Raw genomic sequence first — 15028 nt, forward strand, 5'->3', positions numbered from 1 at the left:
CCCCGGGAGCTGCCAGAACATGCGCCGAGACACAAACATGTTGGACCAGCCATCGCTGTTGTCGTCCAGGCTCGTGCCCACGGCGCTGTCGGCAGACGCAATCAGGCCCATGCGCTCGAGCTTGGGGATGAGGTTGCGGCCCCGGAGCACGCCATCCCGCTTGATATTGATCCTCCACTCGCCCCGTGGCTTGGCCGCGTGCGGTGTGAGCTTTGCGGCGTCGGCAGGGACCTGGGGTGCAGGCTCGGGCTGGTGGAAGTACCAGTAGAGCGTGATCCACAGCATCATGGCGATCTGGCGTGTGGGGCTCGCCGGGGGCTTGAACTCGGAGCTCGAGGGGTTCGCGATGGAAGAGATGAAGAGGTTGTCGCCCTGCAGCGTGGGCTTGGCGAACGAGTGAATATGGCGCTTCACGCTGCGCGTGGCCGACGATGACTCCCCGTCGAGGGCGACGCCGTTGCCCTCATTCTCGGGTCCTTGCTTCTCGACATCGTTATCATTCTTATCCTCCGAAGTAGGATCCGCCCCCGAGTCGGCGTCGGTCTCGGTCTCGGTGTTGAGGACGACGGTCCATCCGATGGGGAAGGCGTTGTGGTGGGTGTTGAGCTCGTGGCTCTTGAAGCCCAGGCCGGCAAAGACAGGCGTGACGGTAAAGGTCTGGCCGTCTGGCAGGCGAATGACTTGGGGCGCCATCGTTCTAGGTAGTTCCGATCTCCGTTCCGATTTATTCGGTTCTGCGGGGGGTTCTCCTCCGGGCTTTTAAGCAGCTAATGCTGTGCGGATGAGGACTCAAAGAGGGGAAGCTCCGAAGCTCGCTGGGACATGGCTTCTGGAAGACGTCGAGAACAGTTCCAGAAGACTGCCTCTTCCGGTCACATGCTGACCTTGGACGAGGCGATCGTGACAAACGCCAGAGAGATGGTTGGACGCTGCAGTGGAGTTGGGAGAGACGCTTTTATGTGGTTGTTGGTGGGATGGTGGTGGGTGGTGGGATCTCAGGCGCGGGATGGAGTTGAGGCGCGCACTGTGTGACCACCATTTTACTAGTGCGATACAGTGTGAACATGACATCTCACTATTTGTGATACGTCATCCAAAACATCAGCCCACGGACCTAGAATGCTCTCCCTCATGAATCAATCACAAGACAAATTGCCGACCTTGATCGGTCCGGCAAAGCAAGAAAAGAAACGTAAAATCATGAGAGTCATCATTATTCCCTAATTTGCAGCCGACTTATGCGTCACTCTGGTCCTTTCCCACGTTTGCTATCGCTAAATGCTCCCTCGCAATGCCTCGTTCAATCTGATGTACAGCCCAGCTTGAGTGCCTCACCACTAACAAGCTATCTTCACCCTCCACCACCATAAGCCATTGTCTGTTCTAAACTTCCCAGTCTCGCCATGATCTGATGCTTTACTGTACAAGCTTTATTTTGTGTCTAAGCGCTCGACACCCTCTTACTGTTTCTTCTTGGCCTCTCTTGGCCCTTCATCGTCGCTCTTGCTCTTGGCCGCCTTGGTGCCATCTCTCCCCTTCTCCTCCTCCTCAAGCACCTTCTTCACTTCCTCACCACCAAGGTCCTTGTTCTCGTCCCAATCAACGTCGTACTCGCTCGCCACCACCTTGATCTCATTCCGCAGAGTATTGGCCTCGTGCACCAGCTGTTCCCACTTTTGCTGGTTGAAGCCACGCTCCTGGTACAGAGCCGTCTGGCGCTTCGAGACTGTCACCTTCATAGCGGCCTTGTAGCTGAGATCCTTGCTGATGTAGAGGAACCACAGGTAACCGCCCATGATGGTCGACAGGCCAGCGAGGTATGTCACGGGCTCCACCAGATCCCACCCCCATTGCGTGTGGAATGTAACATAGTAAACAACCCCCCACCATCCAGCCAGAGCCGCAAACCCTCCCTGCGCAAGCCTGTGGGCTCCTTGGTGAGCAAGCGCGTCGCATTCATTCTTGACCTTGGCCATGGTATCAATGTCGCGAGACATGCGTCTTAATCGCATGCGCATGTAGTATGTGCGGTCTCTGAAGCTGGGAACGGCGACTCGGAGCTCTTTGCTGTAGCCCTCGATATCAATGGCAAACTCACGTCCTCTGGCTGCGTCTCGAATAAAGTCGCCCACCTCGGTGCTGCCGCTCCAGCGCACCCAGTTGGCCTCCTTGCGAGAAGGACCTTCGTGGCCGAGTCCAGAGTACGAGGCAACATTGGCCCCATTCTTTTTGTCATCCTTTTTTCCATGTTGCTCTTCTTGATCTGCCTCGGCGCGAAAGACAATATCGGGGAGCTTCTCACGGCCCTTGTAGTGAACGGGAGGGATCTCGGCCTGGATAAGTCGCTCCAGGTAGGACAGGGGTTGTTGAGGGTGGACAAGCAGCGCTAATGGCTCAACCGTGTCGTCTACATCCTTCACATCTTCACCCACTGGTCTATTGACGTGTTCTTGCTCGGGATGGAAAGGCATCGGTAGGATCAATTTGAGGAGTCGAGTCGGCGTCGTTAGGAGACGGCCTGGGTTCGTTAGCAGCTGTTCAATCTAGGCATCTTGGGTATGTACCCTTGGTCATATCCTCCTTCTTGGGAAGATCTTCTTCGCCTGCCCCCGTCTCGGCTTGGCTGTCCATTCGATGCCATGGTCGGTCGTTTTCCAGTGTTTGGGCACTTGTGCCAGAGGTGACTTTTCGCACTTGTCTCTTGTGCGCTCTGTCGCTCAAGTCTTCATCTCTAGTCGCAGTTTGCTCCTGCTGGAAGTATTTTGATGTTGTGAATGTTCGTGTGAAGGGTGTCTGAACTGTTTCGCATCCGCAAAAGGTTGGGGAGAATGTTTGGGTTGGCAGTCGCGTGGTTCGCAGAGCTGGAGAAAGGCGCAGCGTCGCGCGTCTTAGTGCATGGTTCATCTTGGAGGTGGTTCTCGAGGGAGCGATGAGGAAAGAGAGATAGGAGGTAGGCTGTCTGACAAAGATAGCAGACAAATGGACGTATGAAGTGGACATAAGAATATTTGCAGGTCTTGGTATCACTTGGCCTTTCTATTAACGGCCGTCGCAAGCTGCTCAGCTCAACTTGGCAGAGGCATCCGTCGATGGTCATGACGTCAGCATCCGCGGTAGCTAAGAGCTCTGTCCCTGGAACAATCATGCACCCAGCTTTTGATTGGCCGTGTCTTGAATGTGATCTTCCTTTTTCCTGGGATTCCTGGTGTCCTTCTCGTCAATTGATGTGTTGCAAGGATTTTGTTCATCCAGCACTGGTTTCTGTCTCGAGCCAGCCATTCCTCCACACACGGGTCAAGAAATGAACGAGACACAAGAACGGCATAGCACTAGCTTCACTATCCGTCGTCTTTACTTAGGTATACTCATTCCTTGCCTTATTCAATGTCTCTTTCACGCCCCTTACGGACCGATTCAGCTTCTGTGCCTCGCGACAGGGCCGAAATATCCCACCTCTGCGGGTGCGAGATGGAGGTCAGCAACCCGAGAATACGAGAGACACCACGCCTATGATCACGATGCTTCTCCTTCGTAGTACCCCATCTAGTATCCAATACCTCTGTGATTTATCTAATAACCGTCTAAATTGATCTTTATCCAGGGGGTCCCGGATAGTTGACTTTTATCGGAAGAGGTGAATGTGAGTGTATGATGGATCAGTCCTTTACCTAGGTTCCCCTATAGGTGTTTGATGTAACGCCGATATGTCGAGCACTCAACAGCCAGCTTCGGTAACTTATCTTGATGTAGTTCCCCAATCCATCAGGACTACCCAACGGTTAGACACCTAGGAACCATGACAAAGGCTCAAGTGGTCAAAGCAACAGGTAATGATCATTCACTAACTCCCATGAAGCAATTCGCTTTTCTGTCTATAGCCACGAACGAGATCGCCAAAGAAACCCATGCAGTAATTATTCACCGACTCCTAAGAAGCAGTCTGCCTTTCCGTCTTAAAAACACCAGATAGGCCAGTCCCTCTGAGCCAGTCTAGGCACAGCTGAGGGCACGTACATCTCTGTCTCTCACCACGCCGCAGCGAATGAGCGACTCTATCGTCTCCTTTCTGATCTGGTCCCGTCTGTCCCTCTCCTCTTCCTCCCGGGCTTGTCTCGTCTTTTGTATCCGGGGTTTTTCTTCCGACAGCGAGTGGAACAGCCACGAGTTGTCATGCCCTGCCATGACTCGGATCTGCATGATCTCGAACTTGGCGAGCCTCCGGTTCACGTTGTTGCTGACGTGACCGCTGAGTTGGTTGGGCTTGAACTTTTTCAGGTCTTTGACCGTCTGTTTGAAGCCCTTCTTCTGCTCTCGGGTCCAGAATCTGTTGCATCCCAGGGTGTTTGTCCATGCCAAAACATCCCGGTTGCGCTTCTTCTCCCCGACCCAGATATACGTGTCGAGAACCAGGAACTGGTCATGCTCGTACTCCAAGTCCTTGTCCTCGGTCTCAGTCGGGGTACAGGGATCGACGACTTTGATGGGAAGTCTATCTCCACCAATCGTGATCATCATGAGGGGAGCTTGAGCGTGTTGCGAGCCGATGGAGTATTGACTCAACATGGTAGGATTTTGAGCCTCCTCCTGGGACACTTCACTCACCGACGGGGATGGAGACATGGCTTGGTATGGCACCACGAATCCGGGCTGGTGGGCTGAGCCTGGCTGGCTGCCGATTGATGAATATCCGAAACCCATAGTGGCAGTCGGGGAAGTCGAGAGCGAGTTGGTATGATGTTGAAAGTGTTGGTAGAGAACCAAAGACTCAGTGTAGCTTGAGATGAGCAGTAGGTAAGTGTGAAGAGAATAGAGCGTAAGTTGATAGTAAGCTTGTTTATGATAATAATCATAAGTCGATGGCAATTCTCCAGCGTTGAGTTGATGTAAGAGTAAGAAGAGAAAGATGGCTGAGAGAGAGCGACGAAGGGATTATATGGACACTCCGGGGCGACTTCCCATTCCCAATTGCAGTCTTCTCAACGACTCTAGTAAAAAAGCAACAGAATGCCAATTGATTCACCGTGGAACTTAATTGTGAAAGCATGCGATGCTGCGCCGAAAGGTTCTCTCGATCTCGGCCTTGTAGGATAGACGTTCATACACCCCAGCTCAAGCGTTGAGAAGCCATCCTTACCCAATGTGTCCATTACAGTTTGTCTCCTACGTCGATTGCTTGCTCTCATTGGTTTCGGAGGCTGTATGAAACCTCCTTCTCTCTGTGCTGTCTTGATGTTGACCTCCGCGCTTGTCCAGCCTGACTATAGCCACAGTCGTGTCCCCATATTGACCCAATCGTGATAGACTCTTCCCTCTAAGGGGGCAAATACTTTCTTATTCAAAATTCAGTGATAGTTTTACTTCCTTGATCGTCGTATGCTGTTATTGGGCGTTCTTTTGAGCTCTGTAGACCATCATACCTCCATGAGTTGACAGGGGCTCGGCCAGAAGCCAGTCCTCGAGCAAGGTCTAACTGTAAAAGCCACCCACACTCACATGAACGAGTTTAGAATGGCATTGATCCTATAGTAGGTAGTATTAGAGTTGACTTTGCGGCATGGCTACATGAGTGATTGAGAGGGGTTTACCGGGGTGTGGACTCTGCAAAAGACGGACATGCTAAGGCAAGGTTAACTCGACAACAAACCTACATATTTAAGAATCTTCTGCAGCATCATTAGATGTTCCAACGGTAAATCGTCCTGTAACCCAGCAACAGCGGCAGTAATACCACGAATTGAGGAGCATGTCGCCCGTTTTCAACAAGTTGAAGCTTGGTGATACAAGCGGGCATATCCGCGTGACTCGGGATAACCTCAACGTCCAACATGTATGACGACGATAAGTCCCGAGTCGATATCGAAAACTCAGGATCACCCGCAGGCAGCCTCGGTCGCATCTGCCCGAAAACGACAGGGATCCAACGTTGAGGGGATTCGCGGATCACAAGCCCAGGGGTCCAATAGAGGGGTTGAACCCCGCACTAAGCCCCTTCAGGCTACCACCTCTGTATGGCGCCGAGAGTGCTCATCTCCAACTCTTCCCGACAATCAAACAAGTCGGTGTAGTCGAGATTGCTTTTTCCTCGGGCACGAGTCTGGTCTTCTGTTGTTCAATTGAGCGAGTACTTGAGTTCTGAGACATTCTCTTTCTTTAGACTTTGCTTCTCGTCATCTTCTTTACCCTCACACCCACAGATACCCCCTCCGCGACAAAATGGCCGACAACAAAGTCTATCGCGCCAGCACCACGGCCCCCGTCAACATTGCCGTTGTCAAGTACATCTCCCGAGTCTGAATACTCTCAACATGTCTAACTTTAAACAGGTACTGGGGAAAGCGCGATCCCAAGCTCAACCTTCCCACCAACAGCTCTCTCTCCGTCACGCTCTCGCAAGCCGACCTCCGAACCCTCACGACCGCTTCTTGCTCCAACTCGTACACCAGCGGCGACAGCCTCACTCTCAATGGAGAATCCGCTGATGTCTCTGGCGCCAGAACTCAGGCTTGCTTCCGTGAGCTGCGGGCTCGTCGCGCCGCTCTTGAGGCTGCCGACTCTTCGCTGCCTAAGCTCTCCACCATGAACTTGAAGCTTGTGTCCGAGAACAACTTCCCCACCGCTGCTGGACTTGCTTCTTCTGCCGCTGGCTTCGCTGCGCTCGTTCAAGCCATTGCTCTCCTTTACGAGCTCCCTGACTCACCCTCGGACCTCTCGCTCGTTGCTCGACAAGGTTCTGGATCTGCCTGCCGCAGTCTGTTCGGTGGCTATGTCGCGTGGAGAATGGGAGAGAAGGACGATGGAAGCGACTCCAAGGCTGAGCTTGTCGCCCCCGCGTCTCACTGGCCCGAGATGCGAGCTCTTATCCTCGTCGCCAGCGCCGCCAAAAAGGGTGTCTCATCGACCTCTGGCATGCAGCAGACCGTCGCCACCTCTGGTCTCTTCAAGGAGAGGATAACAAACATTGTCCCTGCCAACATGGCCTCCATGGAGGAAGCCGTCAAGAACAAGGACTTTGCCAAGTTCGCCGAGGTGACGATGCGCGAGTCCAACTCTTTCCACGCCACCTGCGCTGACACCTACCCCCCCATCTTTTACATGAACGACGTGTCCCGAGCCGCCATCCGCGCCGTCGAGGACATCAACACCAAGGCCGGCAAGACTGTTGCTGCCTACACTTTCGACGCTGGCCCCAACTGTGTCGTGTACTACCTGGAGGAGAACGCCAACGCCGTTCTCGGCACTTTCTACCAGGCTCTTTCCGGTGTGGATGGCTTCAAGGAGAATGCTGCCAGCGCCAAGTCTGCTTTCGAGCTTGACAGTGGTCTTGCCGCTACGCTGAAGGAGGGTGTGAGCAGAGTCATCTCGACTGGCGTTGGTGAGGGTCCTATCAAGACGGACGAGTATCTGGTTGGAGAGGATGGCGAGGCTGTCCGACGGTAGATTGGGAATGAAAAGCAAATAATTCGACAGAAATGATACATATCGGAATAGTACCGCATATACGATTAGGACCCAAAGTCAGTGTGATTGTACGATACCGACAGATCAACTTCTCAACAAGGTAAGGGGATATCACAGCATGCAGTTGGTAGTAAAGAGGCGGCCTTTAATCCTCTTGCCAGAATGTTAGGGTTTCCAAGATGAATCATGGGTCATACATCCAGTCGATACGGGGTTGACAGCTCCATCGTCACATGCACATTTACACAAGCAGGCAGAGAGGCCTTCGCCGTCAAGACCAGACCTGCCAAAGTGTTATAAGGAGGTTAAACCCTTTCTCTCCCACCCTAAAAGTACATACCAGTGCTCAGCGTGTGTCCTGGTCAAGTGGTATACCTCTCCTAAATCTGCTCCTATAAACCTTCTTCTCTCCGCTCACCTAAATCCACCTCTGACCAGGCGCTACCTAAAAAACTACCATCCACCTAAAGACCACTCTTTTTGGTTGTTGATGTGTTCAATTCCATTAGATGGCCTCTTGTAAATACGAGGAGAATGCTGTGCATCATAGCGTACGGAGGCCCATACCCTGTCGTCTTACAAGACTTGAGACAACATCACTAGCATCGACATCAGCAAGCTGCACCTCAACGACATGCGAAGCTGGCCCAAAATACAGGTTGTTGAGTTCAGGTGAGGATAGATGGTTCTACTAGAAGTAGAAAAACATGTTGTACTTTTTTTATTTTCGTTTTTAGTCCCTAAGGTTAGGTAACCATCTTCTGACCCTTTCAAACGAACAGCAGTGATGGGTCGCGGGTAGCTGTTTGAGCACTGTGCCACAAGTGACGCTTCTCCCTCGCAACCCCAGCTCATCTCATCTCCTCCTCGCATCAACACCATCGCGATGGAAGGCCTCACAAAGCATCTCGGCCGCGGCCGCGAGGTCGAAGTCATCGACCTCGACAAGTCAGGAAATGTCGCCCGCCGCTGGGTGCACATGCCCAGCAACCGCGTACGTCGCCCTCCATCGCAAGTAAAGCCTTCCAGCTAACCACCTGCGATAGATCATTCGCAAGGCCAAGCCCAGCCTTTTCAAGCGCTCGATGCGCAAGATCCTCATGGACGCTTTTCTCCCCGTTGGATATCCGCATTCTGTCTCGAGTGATTACCTCGCCTATCAGTTCTTCGACTCTCTGCAGGCCTTCTTCTCCACCATCACCGCTCTCCTCGCAAACAGAGCCCTCCTCCAAGGTCTCGGCGTCGGAGATGCCAACTCGTCAGCCACCTTTGCCATGCTTCTCACGGTCCTCAAGGATGCCATGTCTCGCGTCGCCACCATCATTTTCGCCCAGCAGTTTGGTCTTCGGATCGAGCCTGATGCTAAGCGGTACCGTTTCCTGGCTGATCTTTTCAACGATACGGCCTTCTTCCTGGAGCTCTACAGTCCTTACTTTGGTCCCTACGGCAAGATCTTGGCCCTCACTTCTGGTGAAGCTCTTCGCGCCCTTTGCGGTGTTGCCGGTGGAGCGAGCAAGGCTGCTCTGAGCGTTCACTTTGCAAAGCACGACAACCTGGCTGAGCTCAACGCGAAGGAGGCCAGCCAGGAAACGGCAGTCGGCTTGATTGGCTTGCTCGTTGGCACATTCGTCGTCAAGCATGTTGAAGACCACACGAGCGTCGTTTATTTGATGACGGTCCTTGTCCTCGCTCACCTGTGGATGAATTATCTGGGCGTCCGCAGCGTCTGCATGAACGTTCTCAACCGACAGCGCGCCACGATCCTATTCGAGGAGTATCTCAAGTCAGGAAACGTCCTGACTCCTGGTGAAGTCGCCCGCCGCGAGAGCATCCTATTCTGGAGCCCCGTTGTCCGAAACCGACACGGACAGCGTATCGCACGCATCGAGATGGCCGATAGCTTCGGAAACGCCATGGGAGGTCAGGAAGCCCGCGTTAACATCGCCATCCTCGACGGTCTGATGAGCACCCTCTTCATCTGGTCCCACGCAAGCCACAAGCACATGCCTATCAAGATCATGCTCTGGAAGGATTCCGAGGCCGTCCATGCCATCAGCGCTTGGTTCATGGCCATGGAGATTGCCTGGCAGATGGACAAGGGCAAGGGCTACACCGAGAGACTCGACCGCATCTTCTGTGGCAAAAGTTCTCGCCCTAGCAACTGGAATACTGAACCCAAGAAGGACGGCGATCAGATCGATGAAGATTACCAGCAGAAGTACGACGACCGTGAGCTTTGGGAGGAGATGCTCGCCAAGGGATGGAACCTGGAGTCCCAGGCCTTCGAGACTGAAGCGCCTGTTCGCATGGCCATCCTGCACGAAGACAAGAAGGACCAGTGAAGATGTACAGTCTGGTATGGATTACACGGAGTTTTGGCGTCGAGGAACAAGGGCATTGCCTCATGAGCGCGCGATGGATTTGACATGTGTAGAGTAAAAAATACCCAGAGATGCAGCTCAAGAGAGCTTTCAAAATGATAATTGGAGATTTTGCTAGAGTCCCCCAGACTCGTTACGCCCTTTTTCTATATGCCTTTCCATGTTGTACATTTTCCCAACGCCCATTTAATTCGAGTTCATTCATCATACAGCTTTTCATACAACACATACGCATACACACCCTACGCCAAATATGCCCACCTCATGGCTCGCATCTTGACGCCCTCCCACGTATTCAACTTTGGTCGCACATCCAAGTAAAAGCTGGGACCGCCCTTGCCGTCTGGCCGCCCGGCGTAAAAGTCAATTACGTAGTCAACCCGGGTACCACAGCGGTCAATGACCCAGTCGTGTCGGTCAAAGGGCGCCGTGTAGCCGAGGATAGTGTTGATGCGGGCAGTAGGCGTCATGCGGTCCATCTTGTTGGCAAAGGACTCAAGCTTGGGTCCGTCGCATCTTGAACGGTCAGTATTTCGGATAGAATAAGAGGATTGGGGGCTTACTTGGTGCCCTTTAGATAGGGAGCTTCCCACTCCTTGATCTCCTTCCATGCTCTCTCATTCACAGCATTGTGAATCGGAACCACAGTCTTCATATCCGCCACTCGCGCATCGTAGCCCTTGCGCTTCATGGCATCGAAAAACATCTTCTCTGAAGGATATACCCAGTTGCCCGAGGGGTCCAACCCCGTCTCCATCTCATGATTCGCAGGTTTCGCAGGCTCCTCCTTTCCATGATCCACGGGACACACAGCAGGACCCCCAGACGTTCGCGGGATCGTAGAAACAACGCGATCGGTATCTAGACCATTCTGGGGCGTAGGAGGATGCTGGGCGGGCGGTGGCGCAGGCGAAGAGGAGGACCACGGGAGGTATGATGTGAGGGTTTGAGACCACGACTTGGGCTTCGCTTGCGCTGTATGATCGACGGGGCACTTTGCAGGTTGTGCTTGCGCCTTCGCGGCTTCAACTTGACGAGCTTGTTCGAGCCAGGCCTCGCGGGCCTTGTGATCGACGGGACAGGCAGAGTTGTCGTCGGCCATTGCGTCTCAACTCTCGAACGGGTGTTATCAATCGACGGTTTGTTCTCCGGAATCGTGTCGTGGGAGAGTTCAATGGCAAGTCGTGATGGCGTAATTCGTCGTGATGAGGATGAATGGTAATGCGCCGGGATGGATTGGCTTGTCTTTGTCATGGAGGGATAAAAAAAAAATTGGGCCGGTTTTTTACCGGGTCCGGGCCGGCCGGGCTTCGGCATCTTCAACTTCACTTGGTGATGGCTTCACTTGCGACAACCTCAAATGTCTGTGGTTGATGTCTGTTCAGCTCAAATACAAGTCAAATACATTTTGATACCATACAAGTCTGTCAATCATTATCATACAGTCCAGCCAACCCCCTGTTCTCCGTAGTCCCCCAACGCCTGTGCATAGTTCCGAATTCCAATCAACCTTACATGACCAAACTGAATGCTTTTGTCTCATACCTTCCTGAGTTTCCATCATACTCCTCCGAGTGAGAGAATTTTGCGATGCTAGGAAAGGCTTCGCTCTCAGGCATAGCGCCACGTCATGACGCGGAAAACCAGTCGTTGCTGGCGGTTTGGGTACTCGCCCCTGTGCCATCCTTTCACCTCAGAAATGCCCTGAAGAAGCCGACTGAACTCTTCAGTGCGGGGGAAATGCTCCGGCTTGATCTCATAGTAAATCCGATCACCTAGAGGATAGGTGGCCGAGGAAGTCTGTGGTTCGAGAACTTTCAGTTCCCTCTTATACCACTCAAGTATGTGACCGGCTGTTGCATCGAAATTTTCTGACAGCGGCTGTGACTGCGAGTCTTGGAAGTTGTGAATGACGATGTATAGAATTCGAATATCCGGGCACAGTGGAAGCATGTTCTTCAGCCTGTACGAAAGTTCACCAGGCGCGCCCGGGAGTGGACAGTCTGAATGATGTGCCACGATCTGGTGAGGGAGATGAATCTCCGGAATGGTGTCATTCTTCTTGGATCTTCCAATGTTGGGTATGACCATCAGATCCTTTGCAGCATCTACCTTGATACGTCTGGCAGTGGGCGACTCTGCCTTTATGAGCGACATGGGATCGCCCACATTCGAACGGTCCTCCAAGTGGAATGGAACTTCGGGGTCGCCAAAGTCTCCATTGCAGCTTGGCAACGCCAACTCCAGCGAGTCCTGTTGCCATGATATTTCGGGTGGTTTCATTGGGTCCGATATGCGGAGTGTTCTGTTGCCGGATCTTTCTGAGACCCCATCGGATAGTCGTGGAGCCTGGCGCGATTGGGGTTGCTGTGAATCCAACATTATAGCCTCGTGGACTGTCCACGTCAATGGCAAAGGCCCAAATCCTGTCTTGGATTTCCTGCGGGAGTCTGGGAAATATGTGAAAGGTTGTAAGACCCGGGCTCGTAGGGTGTGCCATGTTGGCCAGGGGGCAACAGCCGTTGGTTTGGGCGATGGACCAGGCGAGTACAGATGCGTCCTGCGTCCGGAGACACGGTACTGGGGACAGGGAGTAATCAAAACAAAGCGTGTTATCGACAAAGGACGCTGGACGTGTGCACCTTTTGCTTGATTGAAGGGAACAAGAGCCACTCAATCATCGACCAGCCGAAGGCTGAGATGATAGCTTGGGAAGATGAGGAAGAGGGGGAGATGAAGGTGATGTGGGTGAAGAGAAATCTGCGGGAGAGAGGAGAGGAAGAAGAGAGATGTGAGGAACAGAAGAAAAGACAGAAGCGTGGAAGAATGAGCCTGAGGATGGAATTTGTTTGTTTACATAGACAGTGGCAGTGATTCACTGTCACAAACGCATCTGAGGTTGAGGCTAAGCTCCAGCACTGGCGACGGCCGCCACAGGGGTTGAGATGCTGCAGCGCACGGCGGTATTGGATATGGGCTGCCTGGGCTCTAAGGCCAACTGAGAAGGCCCTGAGGCCCCCTCCTAGAAATTCATGTCACCCCGAGCCCTAATTTGCCTCTGTCTAAGTGCATGTTATACGCAATGTTCCTGGCGATGGGATGTAGGCCGTACCGAGGCGGGTCCTGGGAGCATGCTGGCTGGCCTACGATGTCCTGAGATCTCCTTGTCAAGGCCGTATAGAATCCCATTACCATGATATCTCGGAAACAAAGACTGCTTAAAATGATGTGCGCACAGATGGCCGAGATCCTGATGCTTCTTTCTTCCCTGTGGTGGTGATGCATTGTTCGCCTTGCGCGGTGACAAAGGAGACAACGAATGACTACCCACGACAATTCCCGGCACAGAGCATCTTTGGCTGTATTTAGCATCTGAAATTACAATACGCATCCATTGCGAAATCACGCGTGCCAAGAATCTTACGAAAGATCGAAAGCCAGAAGGACCTGCTCCTCAATCCAGGTAGGGGGCATCGTGGCCGAAGCAAGACTCTGTCCCCCGTGTGCGCACACCTTCGTAGAAATGCAGTCGATCTCTCGCGTGAATTGCAAGGTTTCTTCGGTATTCAGTACATCTATCATCGAGGCCGCACAGGAAGAGTGAATAAGGGGGTGGCCCAGGTGCCCCGGGAACTCGTCAATAAACGATCGGAAAGCGCGGCTTGAGGTCCGAGATACTGCTATCCCACAGCTCGGGATAATTGGTTCGCACTCTCTGTACACTCGTGCCGCTATCTGCTTCTTTGCGGTCGTGGTCTCAGGGTGATAGGGGTGCCATTGTCAGTGCCTGGCGCATCGTCAGCGGAGGAATAGTCCGGTTCAGGTCAGATCACTTACTTCATGCCTTCCTACACAGACATTAGAACCTCCCAAATGTCCTTCAGTCGCGAAGGGGATACCTATTGCCCAAATCGTCGTAGTCTCCGACCCAAGCACCCAGCCGCCGGGGCAACGAACGAGACGAATACCTCAAACGCATCATAGATCGACAGAGCCCTCGAGGCCGTAAATTCGTGATAGCTCCCTTCGAAAAACACACTCATCCTTCTGGTTCCTTAAAATCCAAGCTGCTGGGAGTTGTCATCCCTAAAGGTCACCCAAGTGCTCGGGGCGTACTTCGCGTCGTCGAATCGAGCCAGTGAATCGGGGATCCTGTAGATGGAGTCACAGTTAGCTCTCATGCAAGATCCTTGAGCGTTTCCGTAAACCGCCTTCGAGAGAATAAACCATACGTCACTGCCACTCGCGGCCCTGCCGTCTGGATCGCTCAGGGGCAGAATCTTGGGCCACGCTGCACAACTGGCCCCAGACACGGAGACTGGCCAGCTGAGCACTACAAGAATCCGAATGCCATGCCTTCTTCCGGCTGATCATAGGTGAGTGAGCAGGCTTGGTCGGCCATGGCCTCGGATTGCGTAGCGGCTACCTCCATCTACTAGCCAGGATCCAGAACCGGTGGGTGCGAAGGGACGAGCAAGCTCTCTTTCTGGCCAGGGAGTCGACTGCAAGAGTATCTCTGGTTCCTGTGCGGGAATCGAGACTCTGGAAGCAAGGCGCAGGCTTGCCATGCCACTCGGCCGTAGATGTGTCATGATTCTCAGGGACTTAGGTCGGAATACTCAGGGAGGGATCATTCTCGTAGTAGGTAGCTGTTGTTATGAGCCTCTTGTTCTCGTCTTGCAGATTCTCGAACTCTCCTGGCGGCAGTGAAGCTAGATTCCGTCGGTTAGATATGGGGCTCGGCCTTCCTTGTGGTGTTCCTACCACCGGCTTATCTCTTCGCCAGGGAAAAGCGCAGCGAGAGCCATGTGGCTAACCCCCTCATCGCGGTCCTGTCGTCTTCACATCAGCTCGAGGTGCTTTTGCTGTTTTCTGGGAGCGTCCAAGGGCGCCCAGGTCGCACGGCATCGGCCAGGGTGCTGGCAAGTTTCCGTGACCACATCGGCCTTCATCGTGATGGTCCACTCACTTACGGCTAGGCAAGTTCCAATAGATTCAGGCCCCCCACGGATGAATGGACTATCCAGCCCTGAATGCAGTGCCATCTATTGTTTAGTGAATGATTCCCCTGTAATTTTCAGCAAACGGCCCCCCGCCAGTAGTGCCAAAGCTCCAGGTCGACTGGCACTGCCCGCCTAACTCCTGGGACCCATCATGCGGATGTCTTGTACCTTTGGTCCCTCTCCGTC

The 15028-nt window shown here is 53.2% G+C and overlaps 6 protein-coding genes across 6 annotated transcripts; 2 read left to right on the plus strand and 4 right to left on the minus strand.

Annotated features, from left to right (window-relative positions):
• Positions 1-1460: 1460 nt before the first annotated feature.
• MRS44_014423 (uncharacterized protein) lies at positions 1461-2904 on the minus strand (the record flags this gene model as incomplete). Its single annotated transcript, XM_046277324.2, has 2 exons — positions 1461-2518; positions 2565-2904. The coding sequence occupies 2 exons, from the start codon at positions 2902-2904 to the stop codon at positions 1461-1463; spliced, it is 1398 nt and encodes a 465-aa protein (XP_046127448.2).
• Positions 2905-3990: 1086 nt separating this feature from the next.
• Positions 3991-4698, minus strand: MRS44_014424 (uncharacterized protein; the record flags this gene model as incomplete). Its single annotated transcript, XM_046282408.2, has 1 exon — positions 3991-4698. The coding sequence occupies one exon, from the start codon at positions 4696-4698 to the stop codon at positions 3991-3993; it is 708 nt and encodes a 235-aa protein (XP_046127447.2).
• A 1515-nt stretch (positions 4699-6213) lies between these two features.
• MRS44_014425 (uncharacterized protein) lies at positions 6214-7437 on the plus strand (the record flags this gene model as incomplete). The annotated part of the gene is made up of 2 exons (XM_046273008.2): positions 6214-6275; positions 6324-7437. The coding sequence occupies 2 exons, from the start codon at positions 6214-6216 to the stop codon at positions 7435-7437; spliced, it is 1176 nt and encodes a 391-aa protein (XP_046127446.1).
• A 907-nt stretch (positions 7438-8344) lies between these two features.
• On the plus strand, positions 8345-9800 carry MRS44_014426 (uncharacterized protein; the record flags this gene model as incomplete). Its single annotated transcript, XM_046273007.2, has 2 exons — positions 8345-8452; positions 8505-9800. 2 exons carry the CDS (start codon positions 8345-8347, stop codon positions 9798-9800), a joined length of 1404 nt encoding a protein of 467 aa, XP_046127445.2.
• Positions 9801-10081: 281 nt separating this feature from the next.
• On the minus strand, positions 10082-10941 carry MRS44_014427 (uncharacterized protein; the record flags this gene model as incomplete). Its single annotated transcript, XM_046277323.2, has 2 exons — positions 10082-10355; positions 10403-10941. The coding sequence occupies 2 exons, from the start codon at positions 10939-10941 to the stop codon at positions 10082-10084; spliced, it is 813 nt and encodes a 270-aa protein (XP_046127444.2).
• Positions 10942-11450: 509 nt separating this feature from the next.
• MRS44_014428 (uncharacterized protein) lies at positions 11451-12221 on the minus strand (the record flags this gene model as incomplete). Its single annotated transcript, XM_046282407.2, has 1 exon — positions 11451-12221. The coding sequence occupies one exon, from the start codon at positions 12219-12221 to the stop codon at positions 11451-11453; it is 771 nt and encodes a 256-aa protein (XP_046127443.2).
• Positions 12222-15028: the final 2807 nt, after the last annotated feature.

Source organism: Fusarium solani (assembly GCF_023522795.1).
Source record: "Fusarium solani strain SB1 chromosome Unknown bctg00000010, whole genome shotgun sequence".
In the NCBI taxonomy this organism is placed as follows: Eukaryota; Fungi; Ascomycota; class Sordariomycetes; order Hypocreales; family Nectriaceae; genus Fusarium; species Fusarium solani.